This window comes from Chrysemys picta, chromosome 8 (genome assembly GCF_011386835.1).
Source record: "Chrysemys picta bellii isolate R12L10 chromosome 8, ASM1138683v2, whole genome shotgun sequence".
Taxonomy (NCBI): Eukaryota; Metazoa; Chordata; order Testudines; family Emydidae; genus Chrysemys; species Chrysemys picta.
In genome coordinates this window covers 81033157-81054786 of record NC_088798.1, presented here as the reverse complement: position 1 = coordinate 81054786, position 21630 = coordinate 81033157, and the positions used below count along the sequence as shown (strand labels likewise).

The 21630-nt window shown below is 38.2% G+C and overlaps 1 protein-coding gene across 1 annotated transcript in view; it reads right to left on the bottom strand.

Annotated features, from left to right (window-relative positions):
- The window catches only part of SLIT3 (slit guidance ligand 3), a 793796-nt gene that overhangs the window by 347630 nt on the left and 424536 nt on the right, over positions 1–21630 (bottom strand). Inside the window, exon 5 of the mRNA XM_005295705.5 lies at positions 16155–16226. Within this exon, the coding sequence (XP_005295762.1) occupies positions 16155–16226 (72 nt within the window). The remainder of the gene's footprint in view (positions 1–16154; positions 16227–21630) is intronic.

The following is a 21630-nucleotide window of genomic DNA, read 5'->3' as shown; positions in this document are numbered from 1 at the left end:
TGCTCTCAGGAGGGCACATTCTAGTGTCCTCTCTGAATGCTGCTATATCACATATTTGCGCCATATTCAAGTCTAACACTGAAGAGTTTTTATCCTCTGTATCCCAGCTATTTCACAGCACCTTCTCCCAGATTTCCATTTATCTAACCTACCCCTCAGTACTTCTATTAACCACATCACTGATATCTAAGTGCCAGAGGATTTGTGCCGTGGTTGCCTTAGATTTTGTCGCTCCATTTTAATTTAACTAGAGACAGACCATTCCTGACACAAGCACAATACCCACTCTTATAAGAACTTCCCGAGATCTTTAATGTCCCTGCACAGCCTATGGGACCTGAGTTTGCTTTGATATCAGAAGCAATCTGTTACCGCTCCTCCCACATTGCTGTACTATAGCTTTTAAAAGCAAATGGACAGTGTCCCCTGTTGTATTAATAAAGTACAATGTACATATAAGAGCAATAAATGATGAAAAGTTAACAAGAATGATTAAGGCATTTAAGTGTCATACTTTCTTTTCTTATGAAAATAGTTTCATTCCAAGGAATAGCAATCTTGTCTTGAAGACATATGAAAATGGCTCAATTTTCCTATGGCCACCCCATATCCCTCAGAATTCTTTGCTTAAAGGATAGCAAATCCATGCAACAGTAGGCTGATAGATGTGAAATCAAGAACTTAAATTTTCATTTCTGTGTACAAATATGGGTAAGAAACTATACCCACTTTATATGTGGTTCTCTCCTCACAGACAGTGCTGGAACTACGTTTAGGTTTCCAAGTGGCCTAGAAGACATGGCATAACCTTTGCCTTTTGGGCACCAATCTATGGTTTTATGGATAAAGCATAGGAATGGGAGTCAGAAGAGAGAGAGAGAGGATCTCGTTCTGATATTGAGCAAGACATTTACCATCTTGAAGTTTGAATATTACTGCTCACTGTTTTGAAATTGTCAGGTTAAATCCATTAATGTTTTTAAAGCACGTTCAGATTTTCAGATAAATGATTATTAAATTATCATATTGTTCTGAAAAAGGCTGTCTTCCAATATATTATTTTAGTGCCCAGAAAGTGGTCTGTGTCTTAAAAAGTGGTATAAATGCATGAATGATGCTGACTATTTGAAAAATTCAATTTCAAAAGTTAAAACCGTTGAAACAGTGGAACAACTTGGCTGCTCAGTGACCACAGTATCAGTATCTAGATATTACATTCCCTCTTCAAAACTTTGATTAAGTAATACCTAAGTACTTCTTTATAGTTCCCTTGTGATACAGGCATGATATCCATAGAGAGATAGGAAAACTGGGGCAGTGAAGGAAATCACAGAGCAAGTCAGAATCAGAGCCAGTATTAAAACTAAGGAGTTCATCCTATCCTCTGACCAATAAACTGCAACTCTCTGAGATTAAAAAAAAAAAGATTAAAATTCTATACTTACCAAGGGCTCTACGAGTGGCGATTGATGCATCGGTGGTCGATTTAGTAGGTCTAGTGAAGACCCGCTAAATCAACTGCAGATCACTCTCCCATCGACTCCTGTACTCCACTGGATCCAGAAGAGTAAGGGGAGTCGACGGGAGAGCTTCTCCCATCGACATTGTGTGGTTCGGACCTCGCGGTAAGTAGATCTAAGCTACGTCAATTTGAGTTACGCTATTCACGTAATTCAACTTGCGTAGTTTAGATTGAATTTCCCCTGTAGTGTAGACGAGGCCTTGGTTTTCTTACCTGAGCCAGACATGGGTTTGGCCTTTTTTTTTTTTTTTTTTGGACTAATCACTGCATTATAGGACCAGGGTGAACCAGAGAAAAACAAACAAACAGCCCTATCACTTAACTTGGTTCAATTGGATGGGTCAAATACAAGAGTACTTATTCTGACAGCTGGTGGGCAATATTTATAACCCCATTATTCGTGGGGACTGTGCTGAAATTATATTGCTATTCTGTTTTGGCTAAGAGAGTATGCACTGACCCTGCTATGCCCAGCTCAGCACCAGAATAATTCTGTGCAAAAGGTTCGCATTAAATGTAATGAAGCAAATGACAAAATCAATAAACCAGGAATGGTGTGGCTATCATAAAAATGATGTAAATTCAGAGTTCAGGGTGGTTATGCAGCTATTTAGAATAGTAATTAAAACCAGCACCATTTTTTCCCCAGGATAAAAGCCCCTTTGACAACCACAAATGAATGCTACAGGAAATTTTCAACAAATATATTCAAAATTAAAGTATGGCACAAAGATGGCATAAATTATCCAAGGATAACCTGTAAATGTCGACTTCTGAGCAAGTTTAAGAGTACAAAATACAGGGAATTTGATTCTACATAAGATTTTTCAAGTGACTGTCTTCCATTTTAATCAAGTTTCATATTAAAAGGTAACTATGGTTGCAGTGTATCCCATTTTAAATTAATTGTACTTCTGAAGTTACTCTCCATCAAAGAGACTTTTTAAAATCTATTAAAACTGCAAAGAGATGACGAAATTTGCCATTCACTACACTTCACTCAAACCTCACTGATGCTGTGTTTAGCCAATCCTAACATTCAAGATAATATTTTATACCATATTTATATTTTATTTAAACAAAGAAACACTGAACAGATGAGTGATCCTTGCCAAAATTAGTAGCTCCATTGACTTTAACATTTCTTTGACACTCACCCATACACCAGATTCAAGCTTAGCAGACAAGAGATGAGCAGGTGTAAACAGATGTGTTGACTACTTTTATTTGGGTGAGTTATCACTATTAACAACTAGGGTTGCCAACCTTCCAGGATTGTCCTGCAGTCTCCAGGTATTAAAGATCAATCTTTAATTAAAGATTATGTCATTTGATGAAACTGCCAGGAATATGTCCAACCAAAGTTGGGAACCCTATGCAACACCTGAACGCTACCCCAAATCTGCTCCTCTCATGCATAATGCACGAGTTACTCAGGAGTTCAAATTGGAGGGCATGCATAAATAACCTGCAAATACTGATGGCATAATCCTCAGCACATATATTTCCTACCAATCAGCAACTCTCGGCATTTTTAGCTGCAAAGTACCCCACACTTCAAGTGGCTCTCAATGTCAAATTGGGGATGTGCAGCATGTGGCCTCATTTAAAAATTCATATCAAAGTGACATTTAGGAAAGTTCAATACATAGAGGTTTAAATAAAAGGATTCTCATATCTAGTTTTTAATTGTTATTTCCAGTTTAATAAATTGGATAAAATCCAATATAAAATCAAAAATAAGATTTAGATTTGGGATTTAACCTTTTACAATGCCCTCATCTGATGCAAACTGGTCATATCACAATGCTGTAGAGGCACTGCTTGTGAAGGGTACTGTCCATGCCATTCTTCAACACACCCATTGCTGGGAAACTCAGTAGGCTGCATTAATGATACCTACAGAAAAAGCCATTCTTGTGCCCTCTTAAACAGGCAAGACAAGAGTAAACTGTGCAAAATGAAGAGAGTAGATCATGGCAGGATAAGATTTAAGGTAGAAGGAGAGGACAACCTGGGCCACATGATATTACTTTCTTGGCACAAGGCCTTCCCACCCTATCAATACGATTTCACCTTGTGAATCAAGGACATTAGAGTCCATTTAAAGAAGTTTGAGAACCTTTAAAAAACATCACCAATATTTGTCCCTAGTTAAACAATCAGGAAAAAATGAAAATTAATGGGAAGCCAAAAATATGACTATTGAAACACTGTATACATTAGAGGTATAAAATAAAAACCATTAAAATTAAATCAAATTATAAATTAGCCTTGTTGCAATGGGATAGGGCTTAAATTTCATAAAAATTGAACAATAATTAAATATCTGTAATTCTCCAGTGAATCTAAATATTAAAGATTTTTAAAAACATGAAAAGGCCATTTTTTAAGGCTGAGATATAGGCTGAACTAACATATACTGTTATTTTAGTTATTTGTATTTTGCAGATTGAATACTTTTAAATAGACAAAGGAGATATTTTAGCTTTATCTAGTTGACATTTTATGCAGCAGAGGGGAACTAAGACCAGCTCTGCATTAGGGAAATTCATTTTCCAAGGGTCACAGGTTTGGTTTCTAATGATTTATTGTTGAAAAATCCCTCATGGCTGGTCAAGCCCACCGCTATGGACGGCCACAGAATACAAATACTTCCTCTAATGCAAATGGATATTAGGAGCCACATTAATTAATTTATGCTTATGTAAATTTCAGTGATATCATTCAGTTACTCACAGATAATCACAGGGATGGATGTACTTGAAAGATTTAATATTTTTCACAAGTGCTAGTCAACTGACGGTCTATTTAGGAGAAGGAACATGGAAGACAAGATCACAAAAAGCAGAATAAAGAAAAACAACAAGCAGTCTTTGTGGCACCTTAGAGACTAACAAATGTATTAATTTGTTAATTTATTTAATAATATCATTTATTATTATTTGTTAATTTATAAATTTATTATTTACAGATTTATTAATCTCTAAAGTGCCACAAGGACTCCTTGTTGTTTTTGCTGATACAGACTAACACGGCTATCACTCTGAAAAAAGCAGAATGTGTGTAATAAAGGAAAGCACCAATAGGCTAAGCAAGCAATAAAAAGAGGCATGAATAAAAAAGGATGGTGTCATAGTCCCCAATCTTCATGTAAGGCTACTTGGAATTCTGCCATGTCTCATATATATCCCCTATATCCTTAATACTCCCCAAGTAGTTCACAATTCTTATAGCTCTTCCTGCTGCTCTAAAAAAACGTTTCTTTAAAGAAAAATATTCCCTTTAAAATATGGCCAGGTGCAGTCTTTGCATTTTAAAACCAACCTCTTCAGCTCCCTGGGGGGGGGGGGGGTACTGTCATGCACAAAAATAGCTGATAGGTGTTTGTCCAACCCGTTTTTAAAAACCTCACATGATGGGGATTCCACAATCTCACTTGGAAGCCTGTTCCAGAGCTTAACTACCCTTATAGTTAGACAATTTTTCCTAATATCTAGTCTAAATTTCCCTTGCTGCAGATTAAACCCATTACTTCTTGTTTTACCTTCAGTGGGCATGGAAAACAGTTGATCCCCATCTTCTTCATAATAGCCCTTAACATATCTGAAATCTTATCAGTTCCCCCACTCCCCTCAGTCTTTTTTCCTCAAGACTAAATATGCCCAGTTTTTTAACCTTTCCTCATATGTCAGGGTTTCTAAACCTGTCCTCAATTTTGTTGCTCGTCTCTGACTCTCTCCAATTTGTCCACATGTCCTGAAGTGTGGTACCAGAATTGGACACAGTACTTCAGCTCAGGCCTCTCCAGAGCCAAATAGAGCTGGAGAATTACCTCCCGTGTCTTATATGCAACACTCCTGTTAATACACCACAGAATAATATTAGCCTTGTTTGCAATTGCATCACATTGTTGACTCATATTCAATGTATGATCTGCTATAACCCCCCAGATCCTTTTGAGCAGTACTAGCACAGAAGGGGGAATAACTGATGTTTGATTTTTCCTTCCTAAGTGAAGTATTTTATTGATTTTCTTATTGATGATTTAAGATCAATTCTCTAATTTGTCAGGATTGTTTCGAATTCTAATCCTGTCCTCCACAGTGCTCGCAACCCCTCCCAGCTTGACATCATCCACAAATTTAATAAGCATATTCTACATTCCATTATCCAAGTCATTAATAAAAACATTAAATAGTACCAGACGCAGGACTGACCCCTGTGCAATCCCACTAGATAAACTGGGTGTGTGATAGCAGACCATTGATAACTACTCTTTGAATATGGTCTTTTAATCAGTTGTGTACCCACTTTATAGCAGTTTCATCTAGACCAGTGGTTCTCAAACTAGGGACGCCGCTTGTTCAGGGAAAGCCCCTGGCAGGCTGGGCAGGTTTGTTTACCTGCCGCGTCCTCAGGTTTGGCCGATCGCAGCTCCTAGTGGCTGCAGTGCGCCGCTCCGGGCCAATGGGGGCTGCGGGAAGCGGCGGCCAGTATGTCCTTCGGCCCGCGCTCAAGATATCTCATTATGGAATAAGGATTATAAATTCTAATTCTATAGTATGAGACAATATATTCATGTAATTTTTGTAAATGAGTTCCAATAGTTGTTTTGTTCAAATATTATATGTTTGCTGTTGAAGAAAAGAATCCAGAACACGTAACTTTGTTGTTTTAGTTAAATAAAACAATTTCAATATCTATCTGGCGATGTTCTCCTAATACAGCATGGCAAGAAAATCCTCCAAATAATGATTAACCTGTTGAATTGGAGATAGTTCACCTCTCAATGACTTCATAAATATCTGCTTCAATTACCTTTGGTAAATGAAATAACCAAACAATCATTCATTTTCTGATAGAGCTGTAAAACTAATCCGAAAAGTTTTCAAAATAAATCCCTTTAAAAATGTGTACCTTCTAAAAATGAAACCTATATCTATCTCTGAGTTGTGAGGAATATGTACTAAGGTTATAACAACCAACAAGAATGCACTTTTATGTAGAAATCCATGATTAAATCGAGTCTTCCTGACTAGTGATTTAAATCAAATCCACCCAGGTTTATATACAGTATTTTAAATTCAGAATCTCAGGGATAAAAAACACTCAGGAAACAATAATGCACTAATATCTCAGGTGCTATTTTCTGAGCAGGTAATTGGGTAGGAGAGGTGTTTAAGGGTATGGGAAGGTGATAAATGTAAGATTGTGGCACTGCCAGTTGTCCTCTACGTGGAATAGGAAGCCAGAGTTTAAGTTTCAGCGGTAGCTGTGTTAGTCTGTATCAGCAAAAAAACAACAACAATGAGGAGTCCTTGTGGCACCTTAGAGACTAACAAATTTATTTGGGCATAAGCTTTTGTGGGCTAGAACCCACTTCATCAGATGTATGAATAAAAGATACAGGAGCAGGTATAAATACATGAAAGGATGTGGGTTGATTTACCAAATGTTAAGTCAGTCTAACAAGATAAATCAATTAACAGCAAGATACCAAAGGAGGAGAAATAACTTTTGAAGTGGTAAGAGAGTGGCCCATTACAGACAGTTGACAAGGTGTGAGTAACAGTAGGGAGAAATTAGTATTGGGGAAATTAAGTTTAGGTTTTGTAATGACCCAACCACTCCCAGTCTTTATTCAGGCCTACTCTGATGGTATCTAGTTTACAAATTAATTCCAGTTCTGCAGCTTCACAGAATTGCTACTTTGAGGTGTATTATTGAGTGACCAGAGAGATTGGTTTTTGAATGTTATGATTCCTGATGTCAGATTTGTGTCCATTTATTCTTTTGCGTAGAGACTGTTCGGTTTGGCATATATCACTTTGGTAGATATGTAGGTGAACTAGCCTCTGATAGTGTGTCTGATGTGATTAGGTCCTATGATGGTATCGTCTGAATAGATATGTGAACAGAGTTGGCACCGGGGTTTGTAGCAGGGTTTGGTTCCTGGGTTGGTGCTTTTGTTGTATAGTGTGTAGTTGCCTGTGAGTATTTGCTTCAGGTTGAGGGGCTGTCTGTAAGCGAGGACTGGCCTGTCTCCCAAGGTCTGTGAGAGTGAGGGATCATCCTTCAGGATAGGTTGTAGATCCTTGATGATGTGCTGGAGAAGTTTTAGTTGGAGGCTGTAGGTGATGGCTAGTGGCATTCTGTTACTTTCTTTGTTGGGCCTGTCTTGTAGTAGGTGACTTCTCAGTACCCTTTTGGCTCTGTCAATCTGTTTCTTCACTTCACCAGGTAGGTATTGCAGTTTTAAGAATGCTTGATAGAGATTCTGTAGGTGTTTGTCTCTGTTTGAGGGATCAGAGCAAATGCGGTTGTATCTTAGAGCTTGACTGTAGACAATGGATCGTGTGATGTGGTCTGGATGAAAACTGGAGGCATGTAGGTAAGTATAGCCGTCAGTAGGTTTCCGGTATAGGGTAGTGTTTATGTGACCATCGCTTATTAGCACTGTAGTGTCTAGGAAGTGGACCTCTTGTGTGGACTGGTCCAGGCTGAGGTTGATGGAAATCGTTGAAATCTTGGTGGAATTCCTCAAGGACCTCCTTCCCATGGGTCCAGATGATGAAGATGTCATCAATGTAGCTCAAGTAGAGTAGGGGCGAAAGGGGACGAGAGCTGAGGAAGCGTTGTACTAAGTCAGCCACAAAAATGTTGGCATACTGAGGGGATATGCGGGTACCCATAGCAGTCCCGCTGACTTGAAGGTATAAATTGTCCCCAAATCTGAAATCGTTGTGGGTGAGAACAAAGTCACAAAGTTCAGCCACCAGGTCTGCCGTGATGGTATCGGGGATGCTATTGTTGTTTCTCAAGCTTGCAAGTGTACACAGTATAGTGTCATAGTAAAGATGGAAAAGGTTTATCCCGACAATCCCACCCTGATTCCCTGGTGGCAAACACAACATACTAAAGTCTCAGTGCAATCCCTCTTTATAACACTTTAATTCAACATGAGAATAAAGAAAAAATTCTGTATCAAGAAATGCCTAGTACCAAGACTTAACCTCTCTCCTTGACTGCTTTGTGCATTATGAGAAAAATCATATTAAATGCACAATGCATTGTTCAGGGAATATGCACGTGCATTTCACTCAATAACATCTTTTAAATGATGTAATTGTGAAATATTTGGTTTTTGCATTTATAATTAGGGGTGGATCAGATGGTGAAAGTTAAACAACATATTCATTAAATTAACAAGAGTTAAGTTGATAACACATTATTTTAATAGTACAATAATGCTGCATTACCATGGAATTTCTCTGAAGGTGAATGTGACAGCCACAGGGATACCTCCTGAATACATTATGGTCAATACCACAATGAATAGCAATTACAGGAGTTAGAAAGATTTAATCCACTGGAATACTTAGAAAGTAATTGTGAATTTAGGGATATGAAGAAAACTTTTAAAATATTTTTAGTTATAAATAATATGATCCATTCATCCCTCAAAGGATACATGAGACTTGTGTACAGAAAAAATTTCTCATATAAATGGTTATACTTTATCTCTGAACGGTTAGGCACCTCTGAAGATGCTCAAGAAATATCAATGTTCAGGATCAAAGCAATGTGGAATCCATTCCAAAATACCAATTTATTTGCCTTTTAAACTCTCATATATTGGAACATATTTAAAATATTGTGTGTCTCACATAGACATCAGAGATAAACACTTGTTGGTCAGCCTCTGTGTACGCAAATACAAAAGTATAAACATGCAGGACCCAATTTCCTTCTCATTCAGTGGTTTTATATTGGTATAATAATTGACTTTAATATTTACTCCAGATTTTACACCTTCTTAAACTAGTGGATAATCAGACCACTGATTCATTTTCTCTTCCCCAAATAATCTTGTGCAAACTCCAACATTAATGTACTGTTAAATTGGCAAATTCATCCAGACAGGAGTCAAGAAATGAAGACTGGGATTTTCAAAGGGCCTAAGAGTTTAGGGTCCCTTGAAAATCCCAACCTAAGGTTGTTAAGGTTTCAATGCAACATTAATTAAGATGTGCTGCACACTGTAATCAGAGCTCAGCAAATAATTCATGATCACTTACCTTCTTTCTGCTTGTGAAATATCTGCAAGCATATTGTCATTTCCTCAGATTTATTCATTATTTTAATTAGACTATTTCCTTCTCTCTCTCTCTGTGAATGGATCATGAATATTGTAAATAGAAACTGTGTTGCTTAACTGTGATAGGTAAGAAATGTCACACAACATTGTTCCTGTTCTCTGCTTGTGTGAGTGCACAAGCAATTGTTCGTGTTAACTGAAAAATTCAGCTTTTGTGAAAACTTGAATATGCAACTTGGAAATTGATTTTTTGAAAATGCTAATCTGATAAATGTTAACAGAAAGTAAATACAAAAAGGGTATGAGCATATACCAAGAGAACTCATTTAATAAGTAGAATCAATATTCACAGAAATGTTTTTGCATGCTATAATGTTCTAGATATGGCGGTATGTATTTAATAGCAAAATAAGTGTACATTGGTTTACAATGGTAGACCGTGCTATGTAAGTGCATTGGCAAGCGGCAAGGTAAGCATTGGCAGCGACACACAAACAGTGTTGTGAAAACAGCTGGATTTATTAGTCAACTGGAACACAGCATAGGAAGTCCCTAGGTTAGCATAAAGAAATGAAGGTTCAAGCATAGAGCATTCTGGATAGCCCAGAGACCAGCCAAGCTGTAGTGAATCCCATTATCCAGCCTCTGCCTCTCTCAGTCTGATCTTGGTCACTTCCCAGGTGAGAACCCTGACTCCTTCCAGCAGTCAACTCTTATTCCCCCGACCTCACACCTTCCCAGTCCTTTGTTTTTAAGATGGAATCTTCTTTGCTCAGCTTCCTTGCTGAGAGGTGTGGGAATCCATCTCCTTCTGGGTCATTGGTTGCTAGGTGTTACTGTCCTGGTGACTGGATTTGCCATTGTCTTCTCAGATTCTCCAAATGATATGCCTTGGCCACTCCTTTTCAATGATTCATTCAGACATAAACTGCTAGGTGTCATTCACACTTATGTTTCTTTGCCTCACCTTGAGAGCAAACAGTCCTCGTTCCCCCCCCCCCACACACACCCGGTAATCACACAAAATATAGGGAAACTGAAGCACATATAATTAATGGAGATATCCCATCTCCTAGAACTGGAAGGGACCTTGAAAGGTCATCGAGTCCAGCCCCCTGCCTTCACTAGCAGGACCAAGTACTGATTTTGCCCCAGACCCCCAAGTGGCCCCCTCAAGGATTGAACTCACAACCCTGGGTTTAGCAGGCCAATGCTCAAACCACTGAGCTATCCCTCCCCCCTGACTTAAAGATATCACTTGAGAGAGGTTTTAACTATTTATCCAGTGGCAAGTTGGCTTATAAACCTTAGCAATATTTCTCTCAGCAACTGCAGGGACAGCAATCTGTGTCTGGAAGCAGTCGCCATCTTCTCTAATGGACCATGGTAGACAAACGATTCATACATTAATTATAAAGGGAAATTGACAGTAGATATGAGAATAAACTACTTATCCAACTCCCTAAGTATATTTTCTATCATCAGTATTGTTACCTCAAAACAGCAGAATTTCCTGTATATATAAACCAAAGCCCCTTGTACCATGTTCCAGTCTTGTAACATTAAAGATGTTGTAGAAAGATGTAAGTAGGACGTTTGCTATGGAGAGGCACTTCAAAAAAGAGTGTTCCCATGGGGTCTACAGTAAAAATACCAGATTGAGAAACTAATAAAAGATCCATTATGTAGCTAAAAATGCTGTAGTGCGCTACTGGAGCCAGCTTCACCATCATAGCTGCCAACCCCACCATGTCCTGGGACCCTGGACCTTCATCCTCATCATTACATCACCCCCACCTTCACTGGCTGAAACCTTACCACCCCTGGGATTACGGTGAGTCGCTCATTTCTCTCTCTTCTCCCCACTCCAGCATATGCCCTTTTCTTTCTCCATCTTATTTCTTCTCTTTCCTTTCTCTTTTTGTCCTTCTGTCTAACAACAACTTGGCTTAGCCAGCCAAGACTGCATATACAGTGATGTAAGGCTATGACTAAAAAGAGGCAACTAAATGAAATGTCCTAAACAGCCTGAGACTGGTACGTTTCCAGTTCCAGGTCTCAGAGTGGCCGATAAGACCATGTGGTGTGCCTGTGTTTTTCCAGCCACAAGATTGCAAGTAAAAGGCAACACCAGAGACAGAAGCTGCATTTTCTATCTTGTTCTCTTCACTCCCTGTTTCGTATGCTTGGCTTGTTTTTCTATTCGGAAATCGGATCAGACTAACAGCAGCAACAGCTCTAGCCCATCTCTACTAACTTCTTCTCTTTTCCTCAAAAACACAGTTATTAGCATCTTTGATACTAAGAGAGTGTCAAACAAGGAGGGTTTCCTTCTAAAAACTCTCTCCAGCGAACGGGAAAGGGAACAAGGGATGTTGTTAAAACGGAAGCCTTGCTGCTTAATTTACATTTAAAATGATTTAACTGTTCTTCCTTCTTTTCTTTATCTTTAATAAAAAGGTTAAAGTGATGTTTAATGGTGTGTTTGCCATGGTACCAAACAGGTTGAAATCTCTATATATCAAATCCTGAACTTGGTTTAACACTGTTTAATATTGGACAGTGACTGGGTTATGTTAGCATAGATTCCATCTTAATTAAGACAACATTTTTGTTATTGTGACATTTTATTAACTTTTATGTACTTTTTACAGTTGTGCCTACAACTAGAGTAAATTTGTAGGCCCGATTACTACAACATAATCCCTTCTTTAATTAACTAATTTTGATTAGGATTGGACATTTGTTTATAAAATTACAATTATAAAAATACCTTTATTTTAGTATAAGCAGATAGCAAAAAGTAAAAGAAAAAATATATGATTATATTTTAAGGTTTGTAATTTTTTTATTTCAAAATTGGAATTTATAAATTTGACTCGATTAAATACCACAGTTATGTCTAACAATTATATCTTATATTTAATAGTTAAAACTGTTAACACAGTTTTTAGAAGTTAATAAAACTTAAGAATTTACAATATACTTTATTTTTTAGTTAAAATAAAACTTAAAATTTCTGCTGTTTGTAAAATGGTTAAGAATAAACTAGTCTTTTCTTTGGCTGTATGTTTAGGATAGGTAAGGATTTTTTTTTTTTTTGGCTTATACAATTAAAGCTTTATATTTACATTTGTGATAACTGGGCCTACACATTTATCCTAATTGTAAACTCAATTGTAAAAAGTAGGTAAAAGCTTACAAAGAGTCACAATAACCTATAGTAACAAATGTTAATAAAAGTGTAACTCCCTCTCTCAAAAAATTAAATTAGTCCAAATAAAGGAAACTACTAATACAACTCAAACACTGTGTTATAATCATGCTTAATAAACAACCAAAAATAAGTGAACCAAAATTAAGATATCAAAAATTATGCCTAATTAATAAACAAAATAACACAAAATGGGTTATTCCACCTGTGACTCCCTGGCACCCCAATATTCACCACTGTCATGTAATTAGGCTATGTGTTACTGAAACATTTTGTGAGGTTGAAAACACCCACAAGCAGCCTTTCAGGTACAACAGTAAAAAGGCCAAACTGTTAATGGTTTACTGAGGAAATGCACACCACAATAATGATAATAATAAGTAAAAAAAAGTTTTTGTGGTCTGTTCAAAAGCATCTGGAGGTACGGATTTGGCCCGTGGTCCACCTATTGACTATCCCTTCCCTAGACTGATGTGGATGGACAGACATGTCTTAAGATCAGAAAATAATTCAATTTCCTTAGAAATCAAAAGATTCTCATTGCAGATGTCCCAAATGAAGCACAAAATATCCATAAAATGGGGTAATGGAGACCTATGTCTGTACTCAAGGCAACACTAAGCTAACATCATTCTGTTCACTTGAACACTCACACAATCTAATGTAGAAGGGGAGCTGTTTATTGCATGTACTTTAATTCAAATTACACTGCTATTTCATATCTACGGATACAAAGACACTTGGTAATACCTAACCATCTACTATGCTGTGATTGCTGCTTATTTCATAGAGCTTAATAGTCTCAGTGTTAACCTATGCTCCCCTTCTCTGTTTGTTATATCCACCTATTATCTCTTTGGAGCAGGCTCAGGGTTTACATTATATGTGCACACAGTGCTTAGCACAATGGGGTCACTATCTCTGACAGGGTCTGTGCGTGGCTACTGCCACAGCCATCCTCCTGGCCAACACATCGGAGACTGAACCAGTCACTTCCAGAGCTAAAAACATGTGCTACTACACCAGGGGTAGGAAACCCATGGCACGCGTGCCAAAGGCGGCATGCGAGCTGATTTTCAGTGGCACTCACACTGCCCGGGTCCCGGCCACCGGTCCGGGCGGGAGGGCTCTGCATTTTAATTTAATTTTAAATGAAGCTTCTTAAACATTTTAAAAAACTATTTACTTTACATACAACAATAGTTTAGTAATATATTATAGACTTATAGAAAGAGACCTTCTAAAAACGTTAAAATGCATTACTGGCATGCAAAACCTTAAATTAGAGTGAATAAATGAAGACTAGGCACACCACTTCTGAAAGGTTGCTGACCCCTGTACTATACCTTGTGCTAAAGCGTCAAGGCTCTGTAACTGGGGACTGTAATAACGCATGTCCTCATGGCACAGAGGAAGACCTATAATACACACTTACCAGAAGGTTACACTATCACAGTGCTAATACTCCTATAACATGACATATGTTATGTATGTTACACAGTTTTACAATGAATTTGAGAGACTTTTGCCTCCCTTTCTTAGTCTAGAAAATAGCCTTCCTCAGGGGAAGGAGACCAGGCACTGAACCTCTCCTTCACTGACAACCTGCTGGCTATAACCAGGATTGTTTCAAGATGGCCCTATCTTGCCTCTAACAGTAGCAATGGAGTGGAGTTTTGTGATACTAGCATAAGGCAGTGCAGCACATATGGCCTCTACATAAGGTGCAGCCATGGGAAGGTACAATAGGAAATCTTTACATAACCGTATTCCTTTGTTGTATGTTTAGAGAAAGCCAAGGGCCAAACTAATTTAAGGTAATTGTATTACCACAAATAAACAGATTTTACTCTTAAATGGCTTTTATTAGAAACACAGGACAGGAATGCAAATGTCAGAAAGAAAATAAACCTGTTCATCAAGTTAATTTCTTCTGCCTAGCAAAAGTCATACCATTTTCTCACTTTCTTTTCTCTGAAATTTGTGCTGGATCTGTGTAGCTCTGACCTATGCTCTGTAATATAATTACCTGCACTCTTAGAATGAAGCTGTGGAATGAAGAACAAAAAAACCAACTTCAGCTAACATCGTGATGCTGTTCCCTTTCAACTTCTTACTGATCTACTGTATTGTTTCCTTTGACTGATACATGTTAGCACATAGTCTGTAATTTAACCAAACTTTGCAAGGTAAGATTATGCATTGTTGGCATAGTAGGGTCTCCAAATTTACGAATATAATCTGCACATCTGTCTTTGTTCAGAACTCCTACTAATGGATGGGAATTGTTTTTGTGGACTGAGGGGAGCATATAGGTTACAGTCAAAGAACATCTTTCTAGGTGCAGGGACCATCTTTCTGTGTGTGCTGCATAGACCTGAGCCCACATCTGACGCTCAAATAAATAATAGCAGTAGCACAGAGAATATAAGAATGTAACAACTTAAGAACGGCCATACTGGGACAAATCAATGGTCCATCTAGCCCAGTATCCTGTCTTCCAAAAGTGGCCAATGCCAGATGCTTCAGAGGGAATGAGCACAATAGGGCAATTTATCAAGTGGTCCACCCCCTGTAGTCCAGTCCCAGATTCTGGCAGTAAGAGGTTTAGGGACACTCAGAGCATGTGGTTGCATCCCTGACCATATTGGCTAATAGCCATTGAAGGACCTATCCTCCATGAATTTACCCAATTCTTCTTTTAACCCAGTTATATTTTTGGCCTTCACAATCCCTTGGCAAAAAGTTCCACAGGTTGATTGTGAAGTGTGTGAAGAAGTACTTCCAGATGTTTGTTTCAGACCTACTATTAATTTCACTGGGTGATCCCTGATTCTTGTGAAGGGATGAGTAAAACTTCCTTATTCACTTTCTCCACAACATTCATGATTTTATAGACCTCTATAATATCCCCACTTAGTCGTCTCTTTTCTAAACTGAACAATCCCAGTCTTTTTAATTTCTCCTCACGTTGAAGCTATTCCATATCTAATCATTTTAGTTGCCCTTCTCCAATTCTAATATTTTTTTAGACAGGGTGACCAGAATTGTATGCAGTATTCGAGGTGTGCACATACCATGGATTTAAACAGTGGCATTATGATATACTCTGTCTTATTACCTATCCCTTTCCTGATACTATAGTTCATAATATTCTGTTTGCTTTTTTGACTGCTGCTGCACATTGAGCAGATGTTTTCAGAGAACTATCCACGATGACAGCAAGATATTTTTCTTGCGTGGTAGGGTAATAGCTAATTTATACCCCATTATGTTGAATACACTTCACAACAAACAACAAATAAGGCATCACTTACAGGTTCTTCACATCAGTAATTCCTCGAAAGGCCTTCCTTGGGATTCCTTGAATTTGGTTTTCACTTAGATCTCTAAACAAGAGAAGAGGAAAAACACATCATATTAACAAAGAGAAAACATTTCCCTAAACTGCATTACGATAATAGAATATAACCAGTTTGGCAACTACAGACTTGTTAGTCTTTGGCAAAGAAATCCCAGTATTTCCTTTAAAAAAAAAAAGTGGTGGCATTTGTTAAAAATGGCTATACAAGTAACAGAACTTCTACCATATGTCTATGGGCTGTCATATCGATCAGTGCGTGTGACTCACTACCATGATATTTGCAGCACAAAAGTGCACCTCAGCTTTCTAATCTTTTAATTTTGGTGCAAGTGAGGCTTTTTCCCATTTCTCCCATGACATGGTATTAATCTACCTGTTTAAAAAGCAAATAAAATTGATACATTTTCTTAATAAAATTTTAAAATGCTGGGCTTTCCTATGATCAAATCTTCAATTTACGTTAACATCGATAGCTTACCTGGATGAACAGAATCATAGAATCAAATAATTTACTCAAATTAAATGCAAAATAAAACAAATAAAAATTCGACTAGTTTTGCTCAGAAGACATGCTGCGTATCAATTAGAAAAATGACATTTTTAACCTGCAGTACAACACTTTCAGATGTGTTCTTCACAGATCACTCTCAAATATCATTGCTCTTAAAATGTTACAAAACTTTTGTAAGTTAGAATATTAGGATTTGCATTAGAGGTGGCACAGGTGGCAATGCCAATACTTCAGGTTGCCAAACTTCTAATATAGGTATGTCTAGACAACTACTGTGAGCATGTTTCATGGCCGGGGTTGACAGTCTTGCGCTAGTGGGGCTTGCATTCACTAAAAATAGTAATGTGAACCCTCTGGTTCAGGCTGGAGCTTGGGTTCTGAAGCCTCCAAAAAGGGTGAACTTCAGAGCCAATGCTCCAGCCCAAGCCTGAACATCAAAACATCTCCACGGCTACTTTTAACACGCTAGCCTGAGCCCTGCTGGCATGAGTCTGTTGATCTGGGCTGTGATACTCACTCCCAGTAACTGTGTAGACATACCTTATAAAAACCCATATTCATTTGCTTATTATTTTGCCAAACAGTTTGTGTTGAAATTATTCATGCTAGGTGCCTGCCTCAGGCTGAAATTCTGAGGGATGTTTTAGTTAAAATTGTTCAACCATTTACAGGAACAATATTAAGGGGAAATAAGTTTTTTTGCACATGATTAAAAATTCTTACAACTGTTTTGTTGAGAAGGTCCAGAGCCTCTAGGCTTAGGAGCAATAAACTGGAAATATGGAAGGGGTCTTCTAGTGTCAGAGATTTGGATGTCCAGAAAAATTCACCCAAATGTGGCCAACAAGCCATGAACCTCTGAAAACTACCATTCACACATTCTCAGGAGATGTTTCTTAAGAGTCTGGCAGCTACATTCTCTGAAGATTCGATCTGCATGGAGCATGCTCCATTCCCTCACAGCTATTACATGCAACTGGACTGTGCATGTACCATCTCCAGACCGTGACTGAAGTTGGCTCATCCCGGGAACATAAGGCTGAGCAAGACTTCCTGTGAGATTGCTCCTCCTGGCAATGGGCGCTGGCATTGAGAGCAAGGAGACTGTCTCTCTGGTACTCACAATGCTCCCCATGCTGGCACCCAATCAGCAAGGAGAAATAGGCAACTTGATTCAAATGCAAAGAAACAAAGCGGGGCGGGGTGGGGGGGAGAGATTAGGAGCAGATGAATAGGAACAGGGGAGAAGAGGGGTGGGTGAGGAGAGGAAAGGAATGGGAGGGAGGGGTTGGAGAAAGGGCAGAAGCAAAAGGGATTGGAAGAAAATAGGAGCAAAGGGAGGAGGGAACATGGCCAGGACAGCACACTACAGATTCTATCAGTTTGTGCGATCATTATGTTGTGTTAAAACATTCGTTATGATAAAAGGAATTTGCCCTGGCATGAGACCAGAAGTCTGGTTTTCAAATGATTATTAAAAGTAAGTGGCAACAAACATAAGATATGCCACTAGATATCTTTTTCTTTTAATAAAAGAAATTGTGTATTGCTGTGAGATCCCAATCCAGTCTCTACCAAATTGGCTTTATTGAATGTCAGTCTTGGAATCAGAGCATTTCACAAAAGCCCATGCTGATGTTCCAGGTCAAGCCATGTCACCGAGGGCATTCTTCTGTTTGCTGTCAGGCAGAGAGAGAGAGAGAGAGGGGTGGGGGGGCTATGTCCTTGACATCAGACTAATTCAATTTATACCAGTCATCTAGTCTACACCAAATTCTTGTAGTAGACAATTGTTCACTCAGACTCTCACCATCGAAAAGATGTTGTATACAAGAGACTCTTTTTCAAACTAGATCCAAATTCCTTCCCAATTTGTCTGCCCTTCCTCCCCCTCTCCTTTCTTCTGCTACTTGCCAATGACAAAAAAATCAGTTGTTTGAGGATGGACCTTCATCCCAGACAAACAAATCCGCAACCACTATAGATAGAAGAACAAAGCAAAGGATGTTTCAGACCCACATGAACGTAAATCTTGTAGAAGACTGATTTCACAACACCTCCCCTAGAACAATTGGCTTTGGTGTGTGAAAGACACATGGGAGAGCTATTGCTGCTGGTGAAAGAGTGGCAAAGTGTGATTAAGATGTGGAAAAAGAAATAAGGGTTGAAAGCAAGAGAAGGACGCAGAACAAAATAAAAAGGGCTCGGCGTCGTGAAATTATGAGACCAAATCAAATACATCCAGAAAAAAAACAAAAAAAAACGTAATTCATACTTTAATGTTTTGTTCAAGATTTTTATTACACATTGCCTCAATCACCTTCAAAAACAAAATCCTGGTTTCAAGCAATTCTTCTAACAATATTAGGGACTAACCAGGCTAATTTATGCTATTACCTTCTGCTTTCTCCCCATGCCTAAGCATTTTCTGCAGACAAGTAAAAACAGGAGACTGTAGGAAATTCATCCATTTTCTATGACAATCTGCTTGTAAATTGTATTAATTTTATTTTCCATTGAGACTCTCCTCTGGCTAACAATACTGCCTCTATAAATCTCTAGGATTGTGTATTGATTTCATAAATACCTCCAGTGATCTGACAAACTGACAGCTTTAATGGTGTTACTGATGCAGCATGGAGAAAAAGTTCAGTGCTGCATGCTTCATTTTATGTAACTGCCCTTTCACAATTATAAGCTTGCCTTTTTGAGATGGTTACGAATAGTGTGTTTATCTCTGTTTGATAACAATATGCCAAATTATTGTTAAGCACCTTTCATAAGCAAGTAAACTACCACCAGATCCATCCAAAACACTTTACAAAATCTGTCTATAATGTATAGAAGCTGACTTCTAGCCAATTGTTCTCACAGTTTATTTCGTTTCACTTTATTTCATCTCCACTGCTGTTTTGTTCCGTAACGAAGGAAGCATCAAAACCTCTCTTGTGAATATTAACCCAAAACAGAAAAAACAAAACTAGCAAACAAAAAAAATGAATAACTATTTGTTAGCAGAAACTATGGAAAAATAGTTAAAATGAACTATCACAAAATAAAAGATTGATTAGAATTTTGGAATAAAAATAACAAATAAATTATTAATCATAATGCAGTCCTGAATCCTTACACAGTAGTTTTTATCAGAGGGTATGAACCAGAGTCTCTAATTTATAATTTATCACCAAGGAAGTTAAGTGAAATGAATTTCATCTTTAGACCAAAAAAACACAAAACAATCCACACTGTGTAGACAACACATACAGCCCATCAAATATCACTCAATGTGATGGTTTGTGAAACATGAACTCTAAGATGTGCTATTGAGCCTCTAAAAGCCAGATATTAAACAGCGTATCCTCAATGGGCCATCTCAGAGAAAAAGCAGCAAGACCAAAACCTTAGTGTTTTTGCAGATAAGACCAAAAAACTAGTTAGGAGAATGAGGCGCTTCCCTTAGATCAAGGAAGAAGTGTCTGGACATGCATTCTGTCCTGTACAGGGGCACGTTGTTTAGGAGAGAAGGTACTGGACTGCGTGAGGTAGGAATTCAGAGGGGACAAGAACACAGCCAGGACTTGTTCTTGGGACATGTAAGATTGTTTTTGGCCTTTTGTACACAATGCAGGAGTGCACACCACTGGGCTAAATGTGCACCGTGTCACGCTCTAACTGGCCTATTTAGACCCTGCTGGTGCATACTAAATATTCGTGAGTGTGCATTTATGTAGTCCTGTTTCAAACAGTATATTAACACACAGTAGGGAACTTTTAATGCACACCAGCAGGGTCTACATGAACCAGCTAGTGCATGACATATTGGTGCACACAAGAATTTACCCGCTCTTGGCAAGTACTCCCACAGTGTAAACAAGACCTTGGTCTGTAACTAAACTATCTAGGTTAGATTATAAGATGTATAAATTTAGACATGTTAAGCATATTGCTTCTTTTTGTTTTACTCCACCTTCTCCGTTTTTAATAGATCTTGGTTTATTAGGAGATCTACTGCTGAATGTGAAAGTTTCACCCGTTGATCCTCAAGAACAGTGGTTCTCAACCAAGGGTCCACATACCCCTGCGGGTACACAGAGGTTTTCCAGGGGGCACATCAACTCATCTAGATAGTTACCTAGTTTTAAAACAGGCTACGTAAAAAGCACTAGCGAAGTCAGTACAAACTACAAACATGAGACATGTTTATACTCCTCAATATACTATACACTGAAATGGGAGTACAATATTTATATTCCAATTGATTTATTTTATAATTATATGATAAAAATGAGAAAATAAGCGATTTTTCAGTAATAGTGTGCTGTGACACTTTTGTATTTCTATGTCTGATTTTGTAAACAACTGAGTTGAGGTGAAACTTGGGGGTACACAAGACAAATCAGACTCCTGCAAGGGGTACAATAGTCTGGAAAGTTTGAAAGCTACTGTTCAAGGAAACAAACTCTGCAACTTTGAAGGAAAAGTGCTGAAGAGTAAAGAGTTACTGGAGCCAAATCAGGGCATGGGGGAAACCATCTTTTCCCAGCAAAGGGTGTTGCTAAATGCTGAGTAACACGTGCCAGGGGAGAAACTATGAAACCAAGGAAGCAACAAAGGTTGACACTAGGGTTAGGTAACTAACAGCTTTTACCAACATTAATTCTAGCAACACACCCTTGAGGAACTCAGATATTCTCCTCATTTCGCAGATGGGAAAATAGAGGCACATTATAAAGCAGCTTGGCTAAGGTGTTCTGTGACTCAGAGGCACAGCAGCTAGCTGACCAAATCCAGAAGTCTAGACTAGACTCAACACTTGGCATGCATTAATACGTTTTTATTTTTTATTTTACTCATAACTTATTAAAATGCTTTGGACACAGATTTACTCTATTTGCAAGCATAATGCTTGAAATAGGAA